Here is a 23,378-nt window from a genome sequence, read left to right on the forward strand (position 1 = left end):
CGGACGGTCTTGTCGTACCTTTTTACGTCTCTCATTTCCCACGTTACTCGATCTTCTACGCTCAGCCATGGGAACAAGGGTACCTACAATGCAAGTGGAAACAATATCAATGGACAATAATAATATCAAAAAATTTTAAAATTCAACATAAAAAACTAAACCCTAACCCTATGTCATAAAACATAAAACAAACCCTAAACCCAATCAAAAACAGCAACCCAAACCCAAACCCTCAACCCTACACCCCAACCAAAACAGCAGCCCTAACCTTAACCCTAAACCCTAACCTTAACCCTGACCCTAGCCCTAGCCCTAGACCTAGCCCTAATAGGAAAACCAATCCTATACCCTAACATAAAAACAGAAACCCTTAACCTACACCCCAACCAAAACAGCAGCCCGGCCCTAACCCTAACCCTAGCCCTAAGCTACCACATCAACCCTAATCCATTACCCACACATCAAACTCAACACCCTACCCCTAACCTAAAGCCACAAAACCGCAAACAACCTTCTACCATAAACAATAAATTTAAAATAACAGAAACCAAAGCATGGAGAAAACAAAAAAAAAGCTAAACCTACAACCAAATGCAGTCAGAAAACGTTACCTACAATGTCAATTTCGCAAGTTGTGAACCAATGATGCTTCAATCGGACCTTCAAGGGATGAGATTCAGACTTGGTTGAGGAGAGGGGTTCTTGGGGCGTGGCCTTAGTCGACTAAAAGTGCTCGACATTTAGTCGATCAAGGCGAATATTTAGTCGACTAAAATTCGTGTTTATTGATTTCTGAATTTTGCCCATTTAGTTGATTAAAAGTGTAACTTGATCGACTAAATGGGGGCAGGATGGTGGATAGTTCTGGGGAGGGGCAAATTGGTTATTAATTAATTAATGAGGGGCAAAAGGGTCAAAAAATCAACATTTTTCCCATAATACAATTAGAAAAAATGTTTGTCCTTTTAAATTACACAACTTATATCATTTCACTTTTGCAAAGAGGTGGGACCCACACCTTTATTTTTTTTGTCCACTCTCTCCTCTTTTATCTATCTCTTACTCTCACTTAAAATGACACAACTTTACATCTTTAAAATGACACACACTTTACCCATAAAATTAATAAGGAGTGTATTTAGGTTTAGGATGAAATCTTAAACTGATTCCATTACGATGTATTTATAAGTTAAGAATATGTTTTTAAGGATTGCAATTGACTCTTAACGAGGAAATGAAAAAGTCATGAACATGAGGGAATATTTGATAAAGCGAAGATAGAATAGAATTCACTGTTTCCCATGATGCCATGGAAACAAAATTCCTTTCCCTCGACCGTCAATTTCTTAAATTCCGTAACCAACCTATCTTGTTAATTATTTTATTTTTTACTGTGTTTCCTTTCTTTCTTTTTTATTTCTCTCTCCTCAAAATTAGGCAAAATCCCAACACAGTAAAATTTGTTCATCCGAAGCAAACGAAACAATTTCCCATTAGAAAGAGTGGTTTCAATTTCAGCATCTTCTTCTTCTTCTTCTTCTTCTTCGTTCTAATTTATAAGAATTTACACATCTTCTTCAATCTTCGGTTTGCGTCTGTGACCTACATGCATATCTCACTCTCACCTCCTAACTGGCCTTCCCTTGCTAATCTCACCTGCGTCTTCGTCACCTTCCAATCGCAAAGGGACCCTTACCGTGATCGCTTGCTCGGTCACCGTCACCGTTGGCGGTGTCAGCAGTTGGAGTCTAGGGTTTCGTAGCTTTTGCTGGATAAATGCGTGTCACCTTGGATTTAGGGTTTTCGAGCTTGGTTCTCGTCACGGTGGTTTGTATCGTCGTGACGACGATCGGCTTCGTGGTTCGACGGAAATTGCGGCGTGCGGCGGCGAGGGCGGAGGAGGTTAAGAGGCTTCTGGTTCTGGCGGCGGAGGAGTCTGCTAGGGCCGAGAGCGAAGCTTTGTACCTGTACGACACCGTTTCCGTCGCTAAGAACAATCAATGCGTCGTGTGCAACTGTCCTACCACTACGCGGTGCGCACGGTGCAAAGCGATTCATTACTGGTACGCTCTCGGCTTTGATTTCTTCTTCCGTTTGTCGGTTCTGAGAATTTTCTTTGGGTTGCTATTTTGTTGTGCTAAACACGGTGATTTTTCTTTTTCTGTTGGGTGAATTAAACTTTTTTTAACTTTGGTGATTACTATGTGCCACACATATTATTTTTTGTTGGGAATTTTAATTTTGATGCCTCAATTTGTAAATGGCCTGGGGTTTGCAATTGATTTCTTGGTCTAGTTTCGTTTTATTCTGGAATGGGTTTCGTGTGGTCTCTAGACCCTATGCTAAATTTGCTTGTAAACCACGACGATAAAATATGCAAAATCTTTGTCTTTGGTTTGCATCCTCTTGGCTGGGTCCCTTCAGTCCATCCTTGAATATGATCAACTATCACGAGCTCAGTTGGTTGTTACTTTTTACAAAATGATGGATATTGGCATAGTTATTAATCGTGCTGGCTGCCACACCACACTATGGTTCACCATAGCTGCCGCAATTGGCCAATCACGGTGACCCGACAAGGAAGGGGGTTCAAAAATTCCATTTTTGCCCTCGATCTGATGTCCCAACAGTCACACTAAAGGGGTTAAATGGACTTTCCGGCGGCTGATAGGACTTTGCTGTTGCCCTATACCACTAACTGCTATAGCATTTTCTGGGGTTGGCTGCTGCCGCATTTGATAACTATGGCTATTGGTAGTGGAAATAAAAATCATGTTGTAACTTTTGATATATGAATAAAACTGTTGTTGAAGACTTTTGTCTTTTTTGTTTCGTATAGAATCCTTTTGGAAGAAAAAGGCTTCTTTGTAAATTTTCTTCTCATGTTTGGAGAATGTTATACCATAGCTGGATTTTTGCATTCATGCCCTCTTTTTTAAAAGACCATCCTTTAGTGCTTGGATTTTGTGTTATTGCACATAGTTGGATGATTGAACTGACAGTGACAGTTGTATTACCGAGTTGTCAATTCTTTGCTCTTCCTCTGCATATTTATATTTTCAAGAAAATTAATGTCCATATCAGTTACCTTTGTTTTCATTTGTTTCAGTTCTGGTAAGTGCCAAATTGTTCATTGGCGTCAAGGTCACAAAGAAGAATGCCATCCTCCCAGCCACAGGACTGATGATTTGGCAAGTGATCTTGGCAAGAAGGTAGCAGAGCAAGACTACTGTGCAAGCCATGATGAGAAGTCTCAGATTGAAAGCACAGAATATACAACATCCTCAGAGAAACCCCCATTATCCAATATCAGCTTTTCTCCCAAATTTTCATGTGCAAAGGATGATAACATAAGAGTTGAGTCTCTAGTAGAGGGAAATATTACAGACTCTAATTCTGAATTATCTTGTAACTCATTTTCTGGATTCTCGGCTTCCACTAGTGCTAGTGAATCATCCGATGATTCCTCTGTCTGTGAGAGTATCATCTCAAATGAGCATGAGAGATCCGACGGACATATTTTTGCTGATGCCACCAATGACATTTCTGATACCACTTCAAATGGTAATATCACGGGTGCAACCATTCCTTTGTCACCTAAGTTTGCTAGTTTGGCTGATCCAGTAGATGGTTTTTCTACAATGCATAAATTAAATAAAGTCAGAGCTGGTTTTGGTAAAGAAGAGAGTAAGCTCAGATCAAATGGTAGTTCCGGTTTGAGTATGCAGAAGGGGGCATCAATAGAGCCTTCTACTATGTCTTCTGGATTCTGGAATAGAATTATTGATTCGAGGGGGATAAAAGATGACGCTGATAGGGACCCTGTTCCATCCCACTCTGATGTTTCTCTTCCAAAGTCTATTGAGAACAATATACCATGTGCATGGTCAGCATCTTCCAAGAATGAAGGTGTTGATTATTCAGGTTGTGCAGATGCTTTGAGCATCCATAACTTGCATACAGTTGGTTCTAAGGTATCAAATCTTGTTGTGAACAACAATAGCAGCACCTTGAAGTCAGCTGAAATTAGATGTCAGCCACATGCATTTGCTGATACTAAGTTAGTTTCTAGAACTGAAGGGCATTTAGATTGCAGTACAAAATGTGGGAATAATGGCATCCAATCTGGCTTTTCTACTTCATCTCAGGTTGCTAGCTGTTCCCCAAATTCTAAGAATGGCCTGAAAACATCTGTTCTGAAAGTTGTTGATCAGTTTAGAGGATCAAATTTGTCTAAACACTTCCCACTAGCTGTTAGGAGTGATGTTGCTGGAAGATACAGTGACAAGGTTATTCTTGAACAAATCTTTTTATGTTCTTTTGTGTCTTAAGGAACTGTTATCTTACATTGTTTATTTGTCGTTGCTGCAGGGTCTTTTTCCATATGATTTGTTTGTCAAGCTTTATAACTGGAACAAAGTGGAATTGCGACCATTTGGTCTTGTAAATTGTGGAAACAGGTAATTTAAAATGAATTTTTTTTTATGAGAGATAGATTATTGGTGCATTATGTGTATGGGTTTACAATATGTTTATGATGCAATTTAACCGTGACTGTGCATTTTTTTTTTCCTTGCCATAAGGATCGTTTATTTCTTCCATATTATTAATTGATGGATGTGGATGGTTAGGTTGTTGAGTTGTCATATACAATCTTTATTACCCTTTCCATGTGTAGGATTTACCTTTTTATTTTCTTAACTTCACAACCATTTTGCAGCTGTTATGCTAACGCTATACTCCAGTGCTTAGCAGTTACTCCACCACTGTCTGCATATTTGCTTCAAGGGCTCCATTCTAAATCATGTATGTATGCAATCACATTTTCATCTTGGAATCACATGCCAAATTTTTTGAATACTATGCATAAGTGTTTCCCTGGGGTTAAAATCTCATGTCAAATCCAGGTACTAATAAAAAATGGTGTTTCACCTGTGAGTTTGAAAGTTTGATTTTGAAGTCAAAAGACACAAAATCTCCCCTCTCACCTATGGCCATACTTTCTCAACTTAAGAATATTGGGAGTGAACTTAGGAATGGAAGAGAAGAAGATGCACATGAATTTCTAAGGTGTTGTTTATATCTTTGAATCTATGTAATTTGATATTTCTCAATTCTTGTTTTGTATTTCACCTTAAGCTAATGAGTCATGTAACATTTGACAGGCATGCTGTTGAGACAATGCAATCTGTTTGCCTTATGGAATCTGGGGTTAATGCATCAGACTCTTTAAAAGAGGAAACTAGTTTAATGGGTCTAACATTTGGAGGCTACCTTCGATCAAAGGTAATCTTATGTTTTCTATTTGGAAAAATTATATGCAACTATCTGTTATGGTTTTTGCACCTTCCCCAGTTATAGGTGCAATAAAGTGTTGGCCTGTTTTCAAAATAGACAATGCTATTATTCCTGTCATCTAGCATCTGCTGATGCAAGTAAGATGGAGAATGAACGTAAACTGATACTATGTTGGCAGATCAAATGCATGAAATGCGGAGGGAAATCTGAGTGCCAAGAAAGGATGATGGATCTGACTGTTGAGGTAGAAGGGGAGATTGCAACCCTGGAGGAGGCCCTTCGACGGTTTACAAGCACCGAGACTCTGGATGGAGAAAACAAATACCACTGTATCAGGTTGATTGATTTTGAAGGAATCTCTGGAAAACTTTCAAAATTAACATATCATACTCTTGCTTTCAATATAACTCATAAGGTTAAAAGAATATTTTGGTGCTTACAGTTTTGAAATTGGGTGTGATATTTGTCTCTCTACTTTAGCTCTTTTTCCCAGTCCCAGATAAAAAGCAGGGTAGCAAAACAGATGTTTGGTCTGGTCCTTACCTGTTCTGGAAAGTTAGAGGGTATTAAAAATTGAAAAAAATTTACAGTTCAGGAGTGAGGTTATGATGGGGTAAGGGTGTTTTGTAACCACACTTATGGTGATGAAGGACTTGATTCTTAGCTGATTGGAAACTGCAAACAGTATGTTCATAAGAAGAGTTGGGGGATTGAGGGGTATCAAGGTTGATTTTAGTAAATGTGAAACTGGGTTTTGGAAGAAACAACTTCTGATAACTTTGTTCAGTAGATGTTCCGTCAGTATGACTTTAAATTGGATACTGCAGATTAGAAATTGAATTGAATAAGAGAAAAAATTTCATGGTTAGGATCCTGACACTGAGCAATCACATTAGAGGATTGATCACACTACATGTCTAACTATCCAAGAAGAGAGCAACCTCCCAAAATAATACTCAATATCTCATCATTGTTTTACCCCATTTTGAATGGAGTTTGCTGAATTAATCCTACTATCTATTTAGAATTACATGGATGCTAGTAAAATATGAACAAAACTACTAAAATGGTCATATTACTACAAAATAGGGGAAACTTATAAGTTCATAACAGTCGTAAGTTATTAGGTCTAATTAAGGTAAGGAAGGATTTTCATTACGTGACATGTGCCTAATTGAAAGAAAGAAAATACAAGAAAGGGAGAGATTGCAAACTGTATGTTCACTTGATCTTGTATTTCTGACTTAATGCTCGTAGGTTTATATAAGATCAGCTTGTTAAGCAAGCTTTAGTTTAACTGAATGTAACTGAAACAGTTAAAGACTGTTCGGTACAGTTGTAACTAATTGCCACATAGGCTAACAGACTAACTGCAAGGTTGCAGTTTGGTTACTCTAGGAGAATGCTGCATCAGACCACATAGTTAATGCAGTACATGGAGTATTTACTCTAATAGTGCCAAACTCTTGCTAAGATATGGAATGGCTTGTCGGATGGTCTACCTTTACTAAGGCTGAAAATCATACTTTGAAAATCAGAATAGTGTTTCATCGTTTAAATTGGAAGTTGAAACTCATTGCCTTTGTGTTTTGATTAAATCGTTTCTTTTTCCTTGTATATTTGTTTAATGGTTGTTGTCTTTATTTCTTTAGTTTGGTAATGCTCTTGAAACTTTCACATAGTACTTGTGTTACAAATTTACACCCACTAGAAAAACAACTTGGCTTTTGTGCCATTGATTTGCTAGACACCCTGTCAAATCAAATGGCGCATAGCTGTTTTTTATTGTCACTGCCATGTTGTGTCACTAGGTTTTCACCAAAGTTCAGTGTTCTATTGGCCAAAAAGAAAATAAAAAACCATGTGTTCTTGTTTCTCCATATATGTATAATATTGTTATATCATCTTTGGCATATTATTTGGAGTACTAAATTTTCTGTCTTTCAAAGTTTTTGTACTTGAAGGACTTTCCTTATTATTACTCAACTATTTCCATGTCAAGCAGGTGTAAATCTTATGAGAAGGCCAAGAAGAAAATGACAGTTTCAGAGGCACCTAATGTTCTTACAATTGCATTAAAGAGATTTCAGGTATTTCTTTTAAATTCACGGGCAATATTTTGCCTCCTTTCTTGTATGGAGATTTAATGTTTGTTACATGTGTTGCAGTCTGGAAAATTTGGGAAGCTCAATAAACCTATTCGGTTTCCTGAAATACTTGACTTGGCACCTTTCATGAGTGGGACTAGTGATTTGCCTATATACAGGCTGTATGGGGTAGTTGTTCACTTGGATATAATGAATGCTTCTTTTTCGGGTCACTATGTGTGCTATGTGAAGAATTTCCATAGCAGGTGGTTCAGGGTTGATGACAGTGTGGTACGTCTCTCAGTTTTACATTTATTTGCATATCTTGAGAGCTGATTTCTTTGGTTCTTGTAATTCTTCGGATTTATGTTTTTGCTTTCCTTAATTAGTAGCTCGTGGTCCTTTCTATAGGCTTTTAAGCTAAAATGAAATTCTATATTTTTATAAGCAACATTTGACTAAAAATTTAAACACATTAGCTTTGCACATTTGTTTGATTTTGTTTTTCTTCTTCCTTTTTGTATAAAAGATGACTTAAGAGTTGGTTATCGTCAATTCTATTATGTATTGTAGTCCAAACAAAACTCTTAACCATAGCACAATAGTACCTTGAATAACAGCATTATGCACGGAAGACAAATGATAAAGGTCAGGGCACCTGCCTGGAGCAGAAGTCAATGAATGAAAGCTCCCTTAGCAAATTTGCTCTGCACAGCTCTTTCTTCAAAGCTAAAGCTGTCAAGTTCTATGTGTGAGCATGTCTTCAAATCAGCATTCTACCTTCAGCACAATAGAACCGTGAAATAATAGCATTATGCAAGGTGGACAAAAGATAGAGGCAGGGACAGAGGTCCGCAAATGAAAGCTCCCCTAGCCAATTTGCTCCCAAAATCCTTTTTTCCGAGTTTAAACTCTCAATTTCTATGGGCGAATATGTCTTCAAGTCAGTGTTCTCTCTCTTTTTACCATTGATGAGACTTTACCACAAACTGTGAGTCTATGTGGATAACACAGCCCTCAGTTATGCGGTTGAACGTTTTCACCACCAGATAAACATTGACATTTACGTGATGTTCTAATCAACAATTAAACCAATCAAGTCAATGGAAGAGTTAATTCTGCGAAATGAGGATTCAACCTCCTGAGAGCTTGAGCTGTTCATGGAGTCATCCTTTATAAAACATAATGAAATCTGCAAAGCCCTTTGTGTGGTCATGGTAAATTCCATCATATGGATTAAACATACAAGACTTCTTTAGGTGTTGGTCACTCACAAGATTTATTGAGTTCGATCACTTAACTGAATTGTGGATTATTTTATATAAAGCCGTGGTTTTATCAATAAGGACAAAGGCTGTGTTTTATCTGTTGATATTTCCAATACAACTTTCCTGGAACTCATTTAACCATCTCTTCTATTTGTCTTACAGGTGACAGCTGTTGAATTGGAAAGAGTCTTGACAGAAGGAGCCTACATGCTTTTTTATGCTAGGTAACCCCATTTGATTTTCTGTCGTTTTCTTTTGGGTAATATCTTATTTGTCTATACTGTGTCAAGGTTTCTTTTAATATATATTGTCTCTCATCTCCTTCTCTGACTAGTTGAACCACCTTTTAGGTGCTCACCTAGGGCCCCAAGATCAATCAGGAACAGGATAGTATCATCAGATTCAAAAAACAAAGTCAATGGAAAAGCTGTTATGAAATCAAGATATGTATCGGCTGCTACTGAATGCATGACTAGTTCGATTTCTCCAGATGGCTCACCTGCCTTAGAGAAGACTATCTATTCGAAGTTTCACCACCTGAGGAGGATTTTGGAAGAAGACTCGTCAAGTGATAATTCATCCCTTATCAGCAGCAATTCTGATGAAGGTTCTTGCAGTACTGATAGCACATGTGAATCAACTAGTACTGATGACTTTGCAGATTATATTTTTGGTGATTTGGGACGTGGCTGGGATGGCAAGCTGAGAAATTCTGATTCTGACACTTCCTCTGCATTGCCATCTTCTCTATTGAACTCTAGACATTTGTCCCGTTCTGATATGGATCCATATGATTCAGTTTTTCCACATGCAACTGGGTTGCGACCACCTGAAACAGACGGTCTTTTGTACAGGAGCAGATCGGTGGTTGTTGAAAGGAGTAGGGGAGGTGTTTCTCATTTGCATCCTGACACTAAATATCACAGTAAGTTAGATACAAGTAGGAATAGCAGTAGTTTTAGGGAGAATGACTCTTTACAGAGAGCAGGATCCAACCATTTTAATGATATAAACTCTGGTGTATCTTGTAGAAAGTCAAGGGAAAGAACGGATTGAAAATTTTATCTGAGTACCGTATGAAGGATGGGAGCCCCTGAGCAGTAAATAATAACTAGGGATGCTCCACTTAATGTATTCCCGTAGGGTTCACCAAGAAAATTAGTCATCATCCCTTTAGCAATGATATAATTAGATGTAGATATGGATTGCTGTAATTTTTTTCTATTAAAAAAAATACCCAATAATTTGTTTTTTTAAAAAAATTCCAAACATTGAAATAAAGAGAAAAAATATATTACTCGTCTTTTGCTTCTTTTTTTTTTTTATTATTGGTTTAACTTTTAGGGAATAATATTGCCATTAATGTTCCTCCTACCTATGCCTAATTATCATAGACTCACGTAGAGAAAAATAGGAAAAACTATAGATAATTTCTGTGGCTTGAGAAGACGAGAAAATGATTTTTGTGGGTTACATCATTGTGTAAGGGTAGTGAAACGGTTGATTCGTTGACTTTTAACAGAGACACAATTGGTCGAATGATATTTTCTTGCACTGATGTTTATTTTCGCACACTGCTTTGTAATTTCACGTAGAGCAGTTTCTTAAATTAGTTTTTCTTTAACGGATTTGAATAAGTTTCTCAACTTCTAATTTCCCGTTGAGTATAGAAGAAAAATGAGTTCAAACTTAAAATAGGAAGGAACAAGCACTGGCTATGCTTTAGAGGTGTAAATGGGTCAGCCTGCCCAGCCCGGCCTACATTAAGCCTGGCTTGGCCCAGCCTTTTAGAAAAGTAGAGTAAGCTTAGGCTTTTAAGAAAGTTTTTTTAACAAATAAGCCGTAGGTCAATGTTGTCAAGTCTGACCCAAAGCCTTGTAGGCTGACCTATTTAATTTATTAAAAATAAAATAATAAAATAATATTTATTTTATGTGGCATGGCAAAGTACCAATACCAACCTTAATTTTTAGATGAATGATATTCTCTTGTAGATTTTATTTCAGCACCTAATAATTGTATTTTTTTTATTTTCTCCATTTCTTGGACTCTATTCCTCTATGATATACATTCTAAAGCTGGGGTATTATGTTGACTCTTTCTTATTTGTTATTTTTTTCTTATGAGAAGTACTAGTGCATTCATGAATGAAACTTTATTTGCTCTATACAATTATTTTCTTTACTTAGTATTTACAGTGGTAGGCCTACAAGGTCTGTAGGCCATGTTGGACTTTCTTATTTTTTAAAATAGACCGGATTTGGCCTACAAATAAAGCCTTTGATAGGCCAGTAAGACAGATAAGCTGAATTTTATTTTACATAGGCATGGGCCAAGAAGGTCAAAGTCCAGCCGAACTCGTTTACACCCCTAGCCTTATGAAATTTAATTGTTCTATCATACCATGATAACTAACCTAAACGCACATCAAGATAATACGAACTTTGGCAGAGTTCCACCTCCCCAAGGTAGAAGAGCCCAAATATCATCCTCTGCCCATATTGTTTGTTTCATAGGAAAGAACCGAAGCACGCAAAACAATAAAAGCAGAGCGGTGTGGTTGTTCTGTTCTGTTACGAGTTTGAGGTCATCAATGGCAAAAGAAGAAGATGAACTCTCCCTTCACCGATGCACCCACCTTCATCTTACATCGATTCTTAATGCTAAACATCATGAGCAAAAGGAGAACATGATGGGTATATATGTCTCTTTTTGCTTGTTTATGGAACCCTTTTTGCTTCTTCGTGGAATTTCCTCAAATCCATGCTTTCTTGGTACAATTTGCAAGCTCAGACAGTCATCAACCTCTGTCTGGTTCCTGCAATATATATATATATATGCATCGGTGCTTTGGTGATTGGTTCCTGCGGTTCTGGTGACATGGATCACCATCCTTGTGTTATTATTGGCTTTCTTTCTTTGGTTTATTTTCATATAATATATATTGTGAAACAGATATTTAATATACTGACTATATATATAACTTTGTACTCTCACTCAGTATCTTAATATATCTAAAAAAAAGTATTCGAGTACAACTTATTTTATTCGGTAACGGTCAAACAGAAGTATGTTGGTGAAATATTTTGATACGGGACAAATCGGTAATATTTATTTTAATTAGGGATAAAAGGGTGAACATTGACAATATATATTCACTATCTAAAACAGTAAAACATGCCATTATCAGCAAGAGCATAATAACAATTTTTTCAAAAGAATAAGGGAAGAGATAATGTGGACCCAATTTGTCAACTTGCTCCAAAAAAGGATAGGAAACCTCTAGGCCAAGTCTATTCAAATTCAAATTTCAAAGGGCAATGCGCATCCAATCCATAAAGACAAACAGGACTTGGAACTTTGTCCCTCTCTCTATTCTTTTCCTTTTTTGGTGTGGCAACTTACATGGCGTTTCCGTTTTTGCATCTTTCATTTCTCTGGTGCAAAATAATTGAATGATGAGAGAGAGTGGAAATAAGTGTCTCCATATTTGTCTGGTCATTGATGTGATAACTGATTATTATTCATAATCCATGTACACACTTAGCTATCTATTTGCAATTTTGCATGCGGTGGTTGGCCCTAATTATATATGCACTCTTTTATCTTACGGGTGCACACTTTTTTGTTATACAAATTCTTAAGCTAGCACTCGAGGTAGGGGGAAAAAATAAAAGCAAATCTTCAACGTTGACGGCGTGGGTATCAAGACCCATAACCTTACTAGCTAATACCAACCAACAAGATAATCATGAATGTCGTGTTCATGATTTGTTTCATGCAATCACTTCACCACTCAAATTTATGTGCACGGCGGATTCAGCTCATTTATTAAGTTAGGGCTAATAAAAATTTATGTGAGATTTAATCCTAAATTTTTATTCAGAAACTTAAATACAATTATTTAATCACGTTTTAATTTTCAAAACCAAGCTGGGCATCCACAACGTGACTCGCCACTATTTCCATGTAATCTATTTTACAATTATTGTTTTCTTTAAAAGCTAGCTAGATATATATATATTTCTGTTCATGTTTATAATTTCCTGCAGCATGTATCAAAATTCATTAATTTGGTGTGGGATGATTCAAACCTATAAATCGCACCTAATAATTGTAATTAAGCTTAAGCTAGCTGAATAAAAAAGATAAAATGGGTTGGTAAAGGATCTATAATGTGCAACCCAAATGGACAAACCTGGAACTTTTGAAAAAAAAAATTGTGGACGTCGCAAATAACTCGCTGACACTGAAGCAAAAAAGTCAATATAAAATGAGACATCAATCATTAGGTTTTGCAGTGCGCAAAACGAAAATGGGAATGGGATATCTGTACCCAAAGTAGGGTTGAAAAGTTGAATTGGTAATATGTGGTAGCAACGATCAAGGAGGATCCCACCCATTATGGGGGATTTTGCTCAATTTCTCTTAGTCAAAGATGCATAGCTTATACCAAGAAAGTCCAGTATAGTTGATAGATAGATAGTTGAATTTCTTAAGCATGCTGACAGGAGGTTTCATTTCTGACCATGTATATGGAAAATGATTTGTTAGAAGAGATTTACCCACCCACTTAAAAGGGATTAGTGTTCGACCGTCGACTGGAGAATAACTTTGAAAAAAAACAAAAAGTTGCATAGCTTACCGGCTCCCTCCTTTTTATCTTGTAGCTATCCGTTTTCCTTTGTTCGTCTTCCTCACGCCACTCGCCCTACGGATTTGACTTTGCTAGGTTTGTGGGTGTTGAAAAACATGATAATAAAGAAAATGGAGAGAAATGTGAATAGACAACTGTGAATTTGATTGAAACGATGAAATTAAGCAAGAGCAACAGATAGCCGAATCTATCTTTATAATAAAACTATATATACATGTACCACCTTTAAATGTATACTTGTAACACCTTTATAAGATAGAAGATATGTATTTTGCATTTCCCGTTTAAGATGAACAATATATGGAATCTATCACAGTCAATTGGCATTGTGCTGTTATTTGGATATATAGTATTGTTAGTAAAAAACTTCTTAATTTAGATGTATAATTACCAAAAGATATAGCTTTATCTCTTGGGATAGATAACAAAATAATGTTAAAAATCTGATTATTATTATTTTTTGTTAAACCACAGTTATTCTTCACGATAATCAATCATGTTCAAGGTGGGTCTAAGATTAAGCTTTAAATTCCTCCCAAAAAGAATACTAGAGAGTAGCAAACATATGCTCTCACTCTCACATATTCAGCTTTCTTACGTCGACTGAGCTACCATCATTTAATTAAAATTAATATATGATTGTTAAAAATTTGATTGTTAATGCATATACATATATACTTAATTTTACTCACTGCAAAAGCAATAAAATATCAGTTTTATGTTGAGGGGTCAGAATCAAGTTTATCTTAAATTTGATTTTGTCTTTAACATTGTCAAATTGTCACCCTGTTGGAGGAAAAATTTCTAAATCAACTAACATTTGTCAAACCAAAAACAACATTAGTTGTTAAATGCATTATGCTATTTTCGTTAAGCTAAAGCCAAGCATGATAACGGTAAATATTTACATTTGAATTTGATAAAAAATATTAAAATTGATTGAATCAACTATTTAAAAAAAAAAAAACATATATAATTAATAGAGGTCCTTTCTTTCTTTTGTCATAGATATTAATTGCTGTCCGAAATCTTGATGGATTCGACTAATTCAATTTTGGATTTGAGCATTTTCACCTTCTCAAGAATTACGACTCTCAAGAATAATAATTAATAAATATATATTACATACTCAAATCAAATTTATAAAATATCAGTTTAACTACGTTGAGAATCTACAATCAAATTTTATTTTATCAGAGATTTTTATGAAAAACGTGAATTTATTTAATTTACGTTGTATAAATTACGGATAGACATGTAAATTAAAAGAAAGAGAATTCCCAAACACTCAAACTGTAAACAAATTGGGGAACATATATCTATCCCGATCAAGTTTGATTAAATACAAATTCAAATTCAAATATAAATATTTTATAATTTACTATAGCGTGGTACGTATCATATTTATGCATTATATATTATAGCTGAATTATGTACTTTTATATATTTTATTTTTTAGTTAATTGTTCTAATTTATACAATACATGTATATAGACTTAAAATTTAGTTTTCATGTATTATCAAAGTAAAAAATATATTTTTGAGTGCCTTTCGAATATATGCTGTCAAGCAGTGGCGGACCTGTGTATGTTTTAGTGTTTGCAAGTGCACACACAAATTTTTTAGAAAAAATAAAATAAAATATATTTTGAGTCATGAACAAAAATCACATAATCCAATTTAATCTCTTAAAAAAAAGTTGACTCGTGATCACTTTAAAATCTAATGGGTCAGTCCTTTTGAGGGATTAATGTGGATTTTTTTAAATTTCGGAGGACTATGATTTTGATTAGCTGAGCTTATTTTTGAATTCTGAGGGATTACGAATAGACTTTTTTTTTCCTAAGAGATTAAATTGAGGCCTGTAATTTTTATTGAGGACCCAAAATGTCCTATTGTAACAGTTTAGTTGACTCTTGATTACTTTTTTTATATTAAGTTAAAGTTTTTTTTATATATATTCTTTTGTATCTTATAATATTTAAAATTTTCTTTAAATTTTTTTTCTTTTATTCTTTTATTCTAAGTGTGCAGACATTAAAAAAAAAAATCTAGGTCCCCTATTGCTGTCAAGTCATTTAATGAATTTGATATTTTATATAGTTATTAACATTACAAATTCATTAAATGATATAACACCTCATCGTTAAATATGAGTATACATTTTTTTATTTATTGTGTATTAAAATTAAAATTATGAACTAATTTTTATAAAACATTTGTACATCTACAGCTTCAAAGTATAATGATAATTAATTAATGAACCAATACAAAAATATAAGCATTAAATATATTAAGATGAAAAAGAATTTAGTATTTTTAAAAAAGAATTTATTAAAGAATACTAAATATATCTTCTTCTTTTTTCTTTAAAGGTATTATGAAATAATGTTTGATGAATATTAAATATTTCTTAAACATGTTATGGTCCTAATGTGAAAGGCCCACATTCTATAAGACTTAAAAAGGGCAAAGAGAAATTTAATGAAAGATTTCCTTAATTAATATTAATCCTTGAACCCCTAAATTTCACCAAAGGTCCAAAATTTCACTACCCACATACTCTATATAAATAAGAGGTAAAACCTACAGGTATGACACTTACTTTCTCTCTTATTAGTTGTCATTGTGCACACACCCCATGTTTTAGCTATGCCTTCTTCTATTATGCATAGTGATCCGCTAATCTCTATAACATATCTTCCTCATAAATACTTAAGAGATGGTCCTAAAGTAATTTACTAATCCTTTAATTAGACACCTCGATCTGCACAGATCGAACATTGGTGTCATTTGACGAGCCAATCACCTCCCGTAATTTTGCATCAATATTGACCGGCGCGACCATGACCTGGTTCTCGAAGCTACTGCCAAATTCGATTGGATCTTTCGAAGAGTTTGCAGACAAATTTCTCCTTAATTTTGACACAAGCAAAAAGCATCTGATGCCATAATTCACCTTAAGAGCACTTAGACAGGAGGAAGATGAGCCCTTCCATAAGTACTTGGACCGCTAAAGAATTTTACACTTAACCACCTCCAATTATCTTGTCCTACAATTAACCCCTCATAGCAACATGGAGTTTAAGATAGAATGAAACTAATCCCTATCAAAACTTACCACGAGGAAGTTTCATCTTTAACCCTAATACCCGATCTTTAAAGCACATTCCACTACCTAAGGGCTAAGTGTGGTGTGCCACCCTTGGTTTTGAATCACCCTTGTTAGAAATCATATTCAGCAACTAATAATGATTAATTGGCACTTGCGGTTAAAAATCTCTATTTTCAATTTTTTTATATTGAAAATCCCCTTTGTTCCCATTTAAATGTTGTCAATTCCATGAAACACATATATGTTAGAATTTTTTATAATTATCATGGGCTTCAATCAATTGTAGTTTTTATTGTTTTGATAAAAATGAGCTAAGTCATGATCCATATGGAGGTGCATATAAAGCCCATTTAATTAAGCGATTCTTTGGTTTAGGCTTGGATATCTGTAAACCAGTGTTATGAAACTCGGACCGACCCGGCCGGGTCGACTCGGGAACCGGTAAACCGGTCCGATTGAAGCAACAGACCGGTCATGCATCAGAACCGGTGCGACCCGGTCTGACCCGACCGGTTTTCATGAAAACTAGTGACCCGGTCGGTTAACTGGTGACTCGGCCCGGTCCAAAAAAAAATTATAATAGACATTTTTGAATATTTTTTTTGCTTATTGACTTACATAAGTTATGTACCTACAACACTAAAATTATCTCAATTATGCACTATGTAGAAAATTTTGATTTGATTTATAGTTAGATATGTCATTTTCTAAACCTAAAGCCACGTATCACCATCATTATATTTTTGTTTGATCTTTTATTGGATAATAATATGTGATTTATTATTTTTTATATTAAAATATGTGAAATATTTATCATTTTTTTTTTAGATATTTGAGTATATTTATAATTTTTTAATATAAATTATAAAATTACATATAATTACCGGGTCATGCGGTTGAACCAGTGACCCAGTACCTCGACTGGGTCAATGACCGGGTCGATTTTAATAACATTGCTGTAAACTGATTAGTGTGTGTAACAGAGTAGACCTAATACATAGGCCCATGATGAAAAGTGGACTAGGGTTAATAAGTTTGGCTAGGTCTCATCTGCATTTACAGTGTGTTGAAAAACCGTCGCTCCACAACTTACCTCCCATAGAAAGTTGTGAACAGAGAGTGATGTGAATTGTAGAGGAAGATCCTGGTCTTTCCCACTTTGCAGGAATGTTAGAGCAAACAAGAAGCTAAAAGCCTTCAAGAAATTAAAAATCATGTCTTCAAACAAGTAAGCATAAATTTTTTGGTGTTCTAATTTCATATAATCCCATTATGTGATTTCTTACAATATACACTTTAAATTTAAAAAAAAATGTAAGCAATTCAATTAGCAAACTAAGTTGTGCAAGAGATTAAAATCTATTAAAAATACTTTATAATCCAACTAAGATTTTAATCCACCCTGACCCTAGCCATCTCAAGAGCATAGCAAACGACCCAGAATTTTTTTTTTGTGGGGGACGAAAATAAAATTTTTATATTATAAACAAAGATTAATACAAATAAAATACTTGAAAGGATTTTATTACAAGATTCAAGGTCATTTCACTTAATTCTTGCTCTAAGATTTTTCATATTGTTAAACTCCTTTATATTTGAATCTGTGCTAAAATTCAAAACAATTTCTTTTTTACTATATGTATTCAAATAATCATCAAGAAATTCGTTAGTTTGAAGTTAACATTTGGACAAACAGATTGTGGAAAAAGAAAATAACTCGTAAACCCAAACCTTAGTTTCCATAAACACACTCATTAAGCAACACCAAAATTGGAGAAGCAGCTAAACACATCCGTTGTGATCGGTTTGCAGTTTGAAATATATATAGAAAAAAAATTAAATAATAATTATTTTGACACAAGAAATTTTTGTGCTATATAATAATTGGTTGTGATTTGAAAAAAAGAATCCATAGCATGAAGTACATTATTATTTATTGTATAACACAAATTTATGTAATTTTTTATATAAAATGAAAATGTATTAATTACTATTTATTGGTTTGTAGGCAATTACAGTAAACACAAGAACAAGAGAAAGAATTCAACTGGGCTTGGAAGTGCAAACAGACCTTGAGAAAGCTAGCCATAATTTTTTTGTCTATATATATATATATGAGCATATCGTTTCTCAAGCTACTTGAAATAATCTTATTTCCGGCTAGCAAATCATAACGGTATAAAGATGGATCAATGTTGATAAAAGAAGAGAGAGAAAAGAGAAATCGTAACCATTCAAAGGTAAATCAATTAATATAAATAAATAAAATGACGTAGTTTTAGAGTAGTCGAAGAAAAACTTATATCAAGTTGCTTGAGAAATATTTTTCCATATATATATATATATATATAAGGCATGATCATTTAACAATAGTGTCAAAATTAAAAAGTTGACTCTGAGGACCGTCAGATTAAGACAAATTATAAATCAAAGTCGTTGAATTAAAATAAGATCAATGACTCTTAGATGAGATGTCAAACTTTAGATTTGACACTAATATCAAATGATCACACACATATTAAGAAAATTCAAAATTTAGGGAGAGACAATGCCTATGCTCTAGAGGATGAGAACATTTGATTATCTTAAAAAGAAAACAAAAGCATAAACAAACATAAAAGCATTAAATAACGCGAAAGTCTTTATGTTTAAAATGTGGATATTACACAACGAAAATCAAATTCGTAAACCTATAATCACTTTAACTTTAATATTATAATAAACAATCATTTAACTTAAAAACTTAAATTAATAAATTATGAGTTTTATATAATATCCCTCTAACAAACTTCATGTTATCCAAAAGGATCCACTGAGGCCACAGAATTATAGTTGTTTTCTTATCAAGAAGAATGAGGGCATTAAATTAGTAGACGGATCCACCGTACGGCCTCGGCATTAATGAAGACCGATGCACCATAATTTTCTATTCGAAAGTCTAACACACGATATGTACAGAAGATTACAGGTGACACATACAGCATTGATATCAACTAACAACGATACACATGACCCCGTGACTATTCAAATTAAATTCCAAACTGTTAAAAAAAGCCAACCTTCCGCTTATAGAGAGCTCACACATGCGTGTCAAATTAACAGGCGAGATGCATTCCCTAGGTAAATTCCATGAAACACAAGAAAACAAAATTCGATACATTCAATTACTATTAAGACCCCACTGTGAGTGTGAAGCAATAAATTACAGAGATTGCATACATGCATGTCGAAATTACTATTGACGTCATTTTAGGAATTTTCAGTACCATCTGCGTTAAGAATAAGATTCCAAAGTGATGCAATAAAAGATGGCGCAGTTTATATTTATAAACTTTTTTATTTACAAATTACACTATATTCTCTTGGGAGAATACAAACTTTTATAAACTACACTATGTTCTCCTGGAAGAAGATAGTATAATTTATAAAAAAATTCAAAAAAATTTGTAAACGGGATCCTGTTCCATAAAAGATAATGCATAATAATAGTAGCTAGCAAGTGTTCAATTCCAATTTCCAAGTTACAAACTTACAACTTGGCTTTTACTTTTCAAGCTTCCCTTTGTCCTTAATTGACGTGGGAACGGGAGAGAGAGAGAGAACCAAGAAAGACAAAACAAAGTACAGAATAGATCGGATATAAAGTGTAACGAGATGAAAAAAAAAAAAGCAAAGGAGGGATTTTTCATAAGAGCTTTAAATAAAGAACGTAGAGGATACGGCAACGCACCAAGATGATGATGATGATGATGCTATTGAAAAGAAACTGGCACGCACAACACAACCCTAGCCACGTTCTCAACTGCCATACACTCTTTCCAAATCAAGAAAGCTATTTACAGTAGCAGTCAGCAACTATAGCCACTTAGTCAGTGTACGTTATCTTCATCCAACGAAGCTCCAAGCAGGCCCATGGGCTCTCTGATACACTGCAAAGCACCATAGTGTACACATATATTACCAGTCCCAATCTGAAAGCAAAAAACCATTATCCCATAACCACCCCTACACACACACATACACTTTCCATTTTCGAATCAAACAAAAACCCTCTATGGAAATTGGAAACTCAAGGCTAAACAAACCAAAAACAATCTACAATGTACCTAGATATCCAAATGTGGCCCCATATTATTACCAGTATGTAAAGAAAAAACAACACACAAGAGAAAGGGTTGCTTCTGGACGTTCCAGGTATAACATAAAGTCATAAACAATTAATGGACGCAAGTTATATCAAATTTAAATTAACTAAATTGTTCTCTTTTAATTACGAAGTCACGTTGACACAAAAACAAATTTTACACACACAATATTTTGTGAAACCTGTATTTTTTAAAACAAAAAAATAAATAAAAAAACTAAGACACACGTAACGAATCTCTATAACATTACAAAATCATTTCCTTATAATATAACTCTTATAAAACCTATAGTTTTAAATACAAAATAAAGTAATACCATCGTGCAGTTAAACCTGAATTAAGTTCTGGTTGGCTTCTTTCTGCCTCAAAAAATTAAAAAATAAAATTAAAAATTTATTTTCTTAGGAGCAAATCCAAAATTTCATAAACAGGCACTACTCTTATCTCTAAAACCAATGTTTCTATTTGGAACTAGAGCTAAATAAACTTACAGCAACGTAACAGAAGAAGAGAGAAAAAAAAGAAAAGCTGCAAGAAATAAAGTTACAAAAAGTGATTGGTATCAGAAAGGTGGTCTTGCAGTTGGAGCCCAAATCACATCGGAAGGAAGGTGACAGCTGTACATACACGACTCAGCATGGACATGACCACTCTCCGCACCGCCACCGGATACCAGTGGCGATTTCACATCGCCACCGCCGGAGACAGAGTTGTTTTGCACGTCCTCTTCCGATGGCAGCCTGTGATACGATGGGTTGTTGAACGAAGCGGATGTCACGAAAACCGTCCCCGCGGCGAGCAAACGGCCTGCGACGATTCCTCCGAAGATCTGCCCCTGAGGTCCGGCGAGGGAGATGGAGAAGTTGTTCGGGACCGCCGGCGAGGCTCCCGGTTGGTTGTGGAGGAGGAAGGTGGCGGATAGGGAGAGGATGTCGAAGCGGCCGTGGAAGGTGACGATGGCGCCGGGAGTGGTGGAGGGTTGACGGAGGGTGACGTTAGCGACGGTTCCTGAACCGGTTAGGACGCAGAGGCCCGTGTTGTTGCGGCGGCTGAACCGGGCTATGGACTCAACGACGTCGCTTCCTCCAGGGACTTCAAGAATGTATGGGCTCATAGCGGGCTCGGGCTCGCGAGTTATAATTAATGACGGTTTGGGCTTGTTTTTGGACCCAGGTGGGCGGCCCCTGGGCCGGCGCACGACCTCAATGGTGGCTTCGTCACCACCTCCGCCGCCGCAGAGGTTCTGGGCGGTGGAGGGGGTGAGGCCACCGCTGCTGCGGCTGTCGTCATCCTCGGAGGTTTGGCAATCCCGGGAGAGTTGGAAAGGGTGCTGTTGTTGTTGTTGTTGGTGCTGCTGCTGCTGCTGCTGGTGTTGGTGAAGCTTTGAGAACATGTTTTTGGAGGTTCAAGCTTTTTTGGTTATTGATATGCGTGTTCTACTTTCATTGTGTGTGTGTGCAGAAAAGTACCCAATCCAGTGTTTATGATTGGCGTAAGATTTGGACTTTGGAGGGTTCTTGTCCTTGTGATAACATGCAGAGTAGGACCAGGGATAGAGACGAAACTTGTAGAAGAGAAGAGGAAGAAAAATAGAGGCACGCCAAACAGAAGAGAAAAAAAGGTGTGTGGATTTGTTTATTAATCAATGGTTGTGGATTTGTTTATTAATCAATGGTTGTTTGTTTCTATGGAGAGAGAGAGAGAGAGAGAGAGAGAGAGAGAGAGAGGTGAGGTGGGTGAGCTTGGAAATCAAGTAAAGACTAATGGCGCCGTTGGTTGGAGCAGAGTGGGGTCCTACACCGACAGATAAGACAGATAAAGAGATAGAAGTTGAAAGAAAATTGGAGAATAGAAATTGGTATTTCTTTTAACTACCAAAAAAACAAATTGGTATTTCTTTCGGGAATTTGCCAATAAAAATTTAACTGTTGACATTACGACAATATATTTGTAATGAATTAAGAGCATGGTTACATCCTCTATTTTTTAAATTAGAAGTTATTTATAAATTAAAATTAAAAAAAGAGCTTAATATAAAAATTAAAATTTATTTGATAATTACATAAAAATTTTAGTTTAAAAATTACTTAAAAACACATATTTTAATAAAATTATCTTTTCCTATCTTTATAACTCTATATTTAAAAAAAAAGCACACATTTATTAAAATATATATATATAATTTAAAAAAATCAGATAAGAACTTAAAATAAAGTTCTTCCTAAGAACTTTTAGCTTTCAGTTATTTTTTTCATTATAAAAAAAAGAGTTTTTCATTACAAAAGCTTTCCTCAAAATTTATTTGGCCTAACTTATGCTTATAAGTAATTTCAACCTTAAAAAAGAGAGAATTCAAACAAGCACTTGGATTGGTATTTATTTATTGGATTTTATTTTTTTTATGTCACATAAGAGAAATTTTATCTCTTACTCTCACTTCTATTTTTGTGCTCTATTTTTTTATTATTTTTGAAAAATAAAGTGGATCCACTATTTGTTATGAAAGTAAGAAAAAAAATTGATCGTATGTGACATAAAAAAATAAAATTCTTATTTATCACGACAATAAAAAATTGGTATTTGTTTATTTATTTTTTAATTTACTATTAAGATTTTACATTCCATCTTTTAAATTTATGAGTCAGTCAGTCTGGTAAAGATGAGTGTACTGTAGGTACGCATTGTGTTAGCTGGCCCTGACCTGAGAGTTTGATGAATTGATAAGGACTGCTTTGATTCATAGAGTAGGAGTACTGGTGTGTGTGTGTGTGTGTTAGCCTTTTGGTCGCAGACATACTTTCAATAAAT

General features: G+C 35.0%; 2 protein-coding genes across 3 annotated transcripts; one reads left to right on the forward strand and one right to left on the reverse strand.

The window, feature by feature from the left end:
- The first annotated feature begins 1,437 nt into the window (after nt 1–1,437).
- LOC133295275 (ubiquitin carboxyl-terminal hydrolase 17-like) lies at nt 1,438–9,917 on the forward strand. Its single transcript, XM_061494077.1, has 11 exons — nt 1,438–2,063; nt 3,110–4,289; nt 4,372–4,460; nt 4,721–4,806; nt 4,908–5,070; nt 5,166–5,286; nt 5,477–5,634; nt 7,304–7,388; nt 7,467–7,676; nt 8,816–8,877; nt 9,004–9,917. The coding sequence occupies exons 1-11, from the start codon at nt 1,777–1,779 to the stop codon at nt 9,707–9,709; spliced, it is 3,147 nt and encodes a 1,048-aa protein (XP_061350061.1). The 5' UTR covers nt 1,438–1,776; the 3' UTR covers nt 9,710–9,917.
- A 9,965-nt stretch (nt 9,918–19,882) lies between these two features.
- Nucleotides 19,883–22,250, reverse strand: LOC133295279 (AT-hook motif nuclear-localized protein 28-like). 2 transcript variants are annotated; one of them, XM_061494088.1, is made up of 2 exons: nt 21,198–22,250; nt 19,883–20,354 (listed from the first exon to the last, which is right to left on the reverse strand). In XM_061494088.1, exons 1-2 carry the CDS (start codon nt 21,961–21,963, stop codon nt 20,311–20,313), a joined length of 810 nt encoding a protein of 269 aa, XP_061350072.1. In that variant the 5' UTR covers nt 21,964–22,250; the 3' UTR covers nt 19,883–20,310. The 2 variants fall into 2 exon arrangements, with proteins under 2 accessions (XP_061350072.1, XP_061350071.1); XM_061494087.1 differs by having other exon boundaries at nt 21,118–22,250.
- Between the last annotated feature and the right edge of the window lie 1,128 nt (nt 22,251–23,378).

The sequence above is a fragment of the Gastrolobium bilobum genome, unplaced genomic scaffold (genome assembly GCF_033153095.1).
Source record: "Gastrolobium bilobum isolate Gb01-03AN ecotype WA unplaced genomic scaffold, APGP_CSIRO_Gbil_v1 utg53647, whole genome shotgun sequence".
NCBI lineage: Eukaryota > Viridiplantae > Streptophyta > Magnoliopsida > Fabales > Fabaceae > Gastrolobium > Gastrolobium bilobum.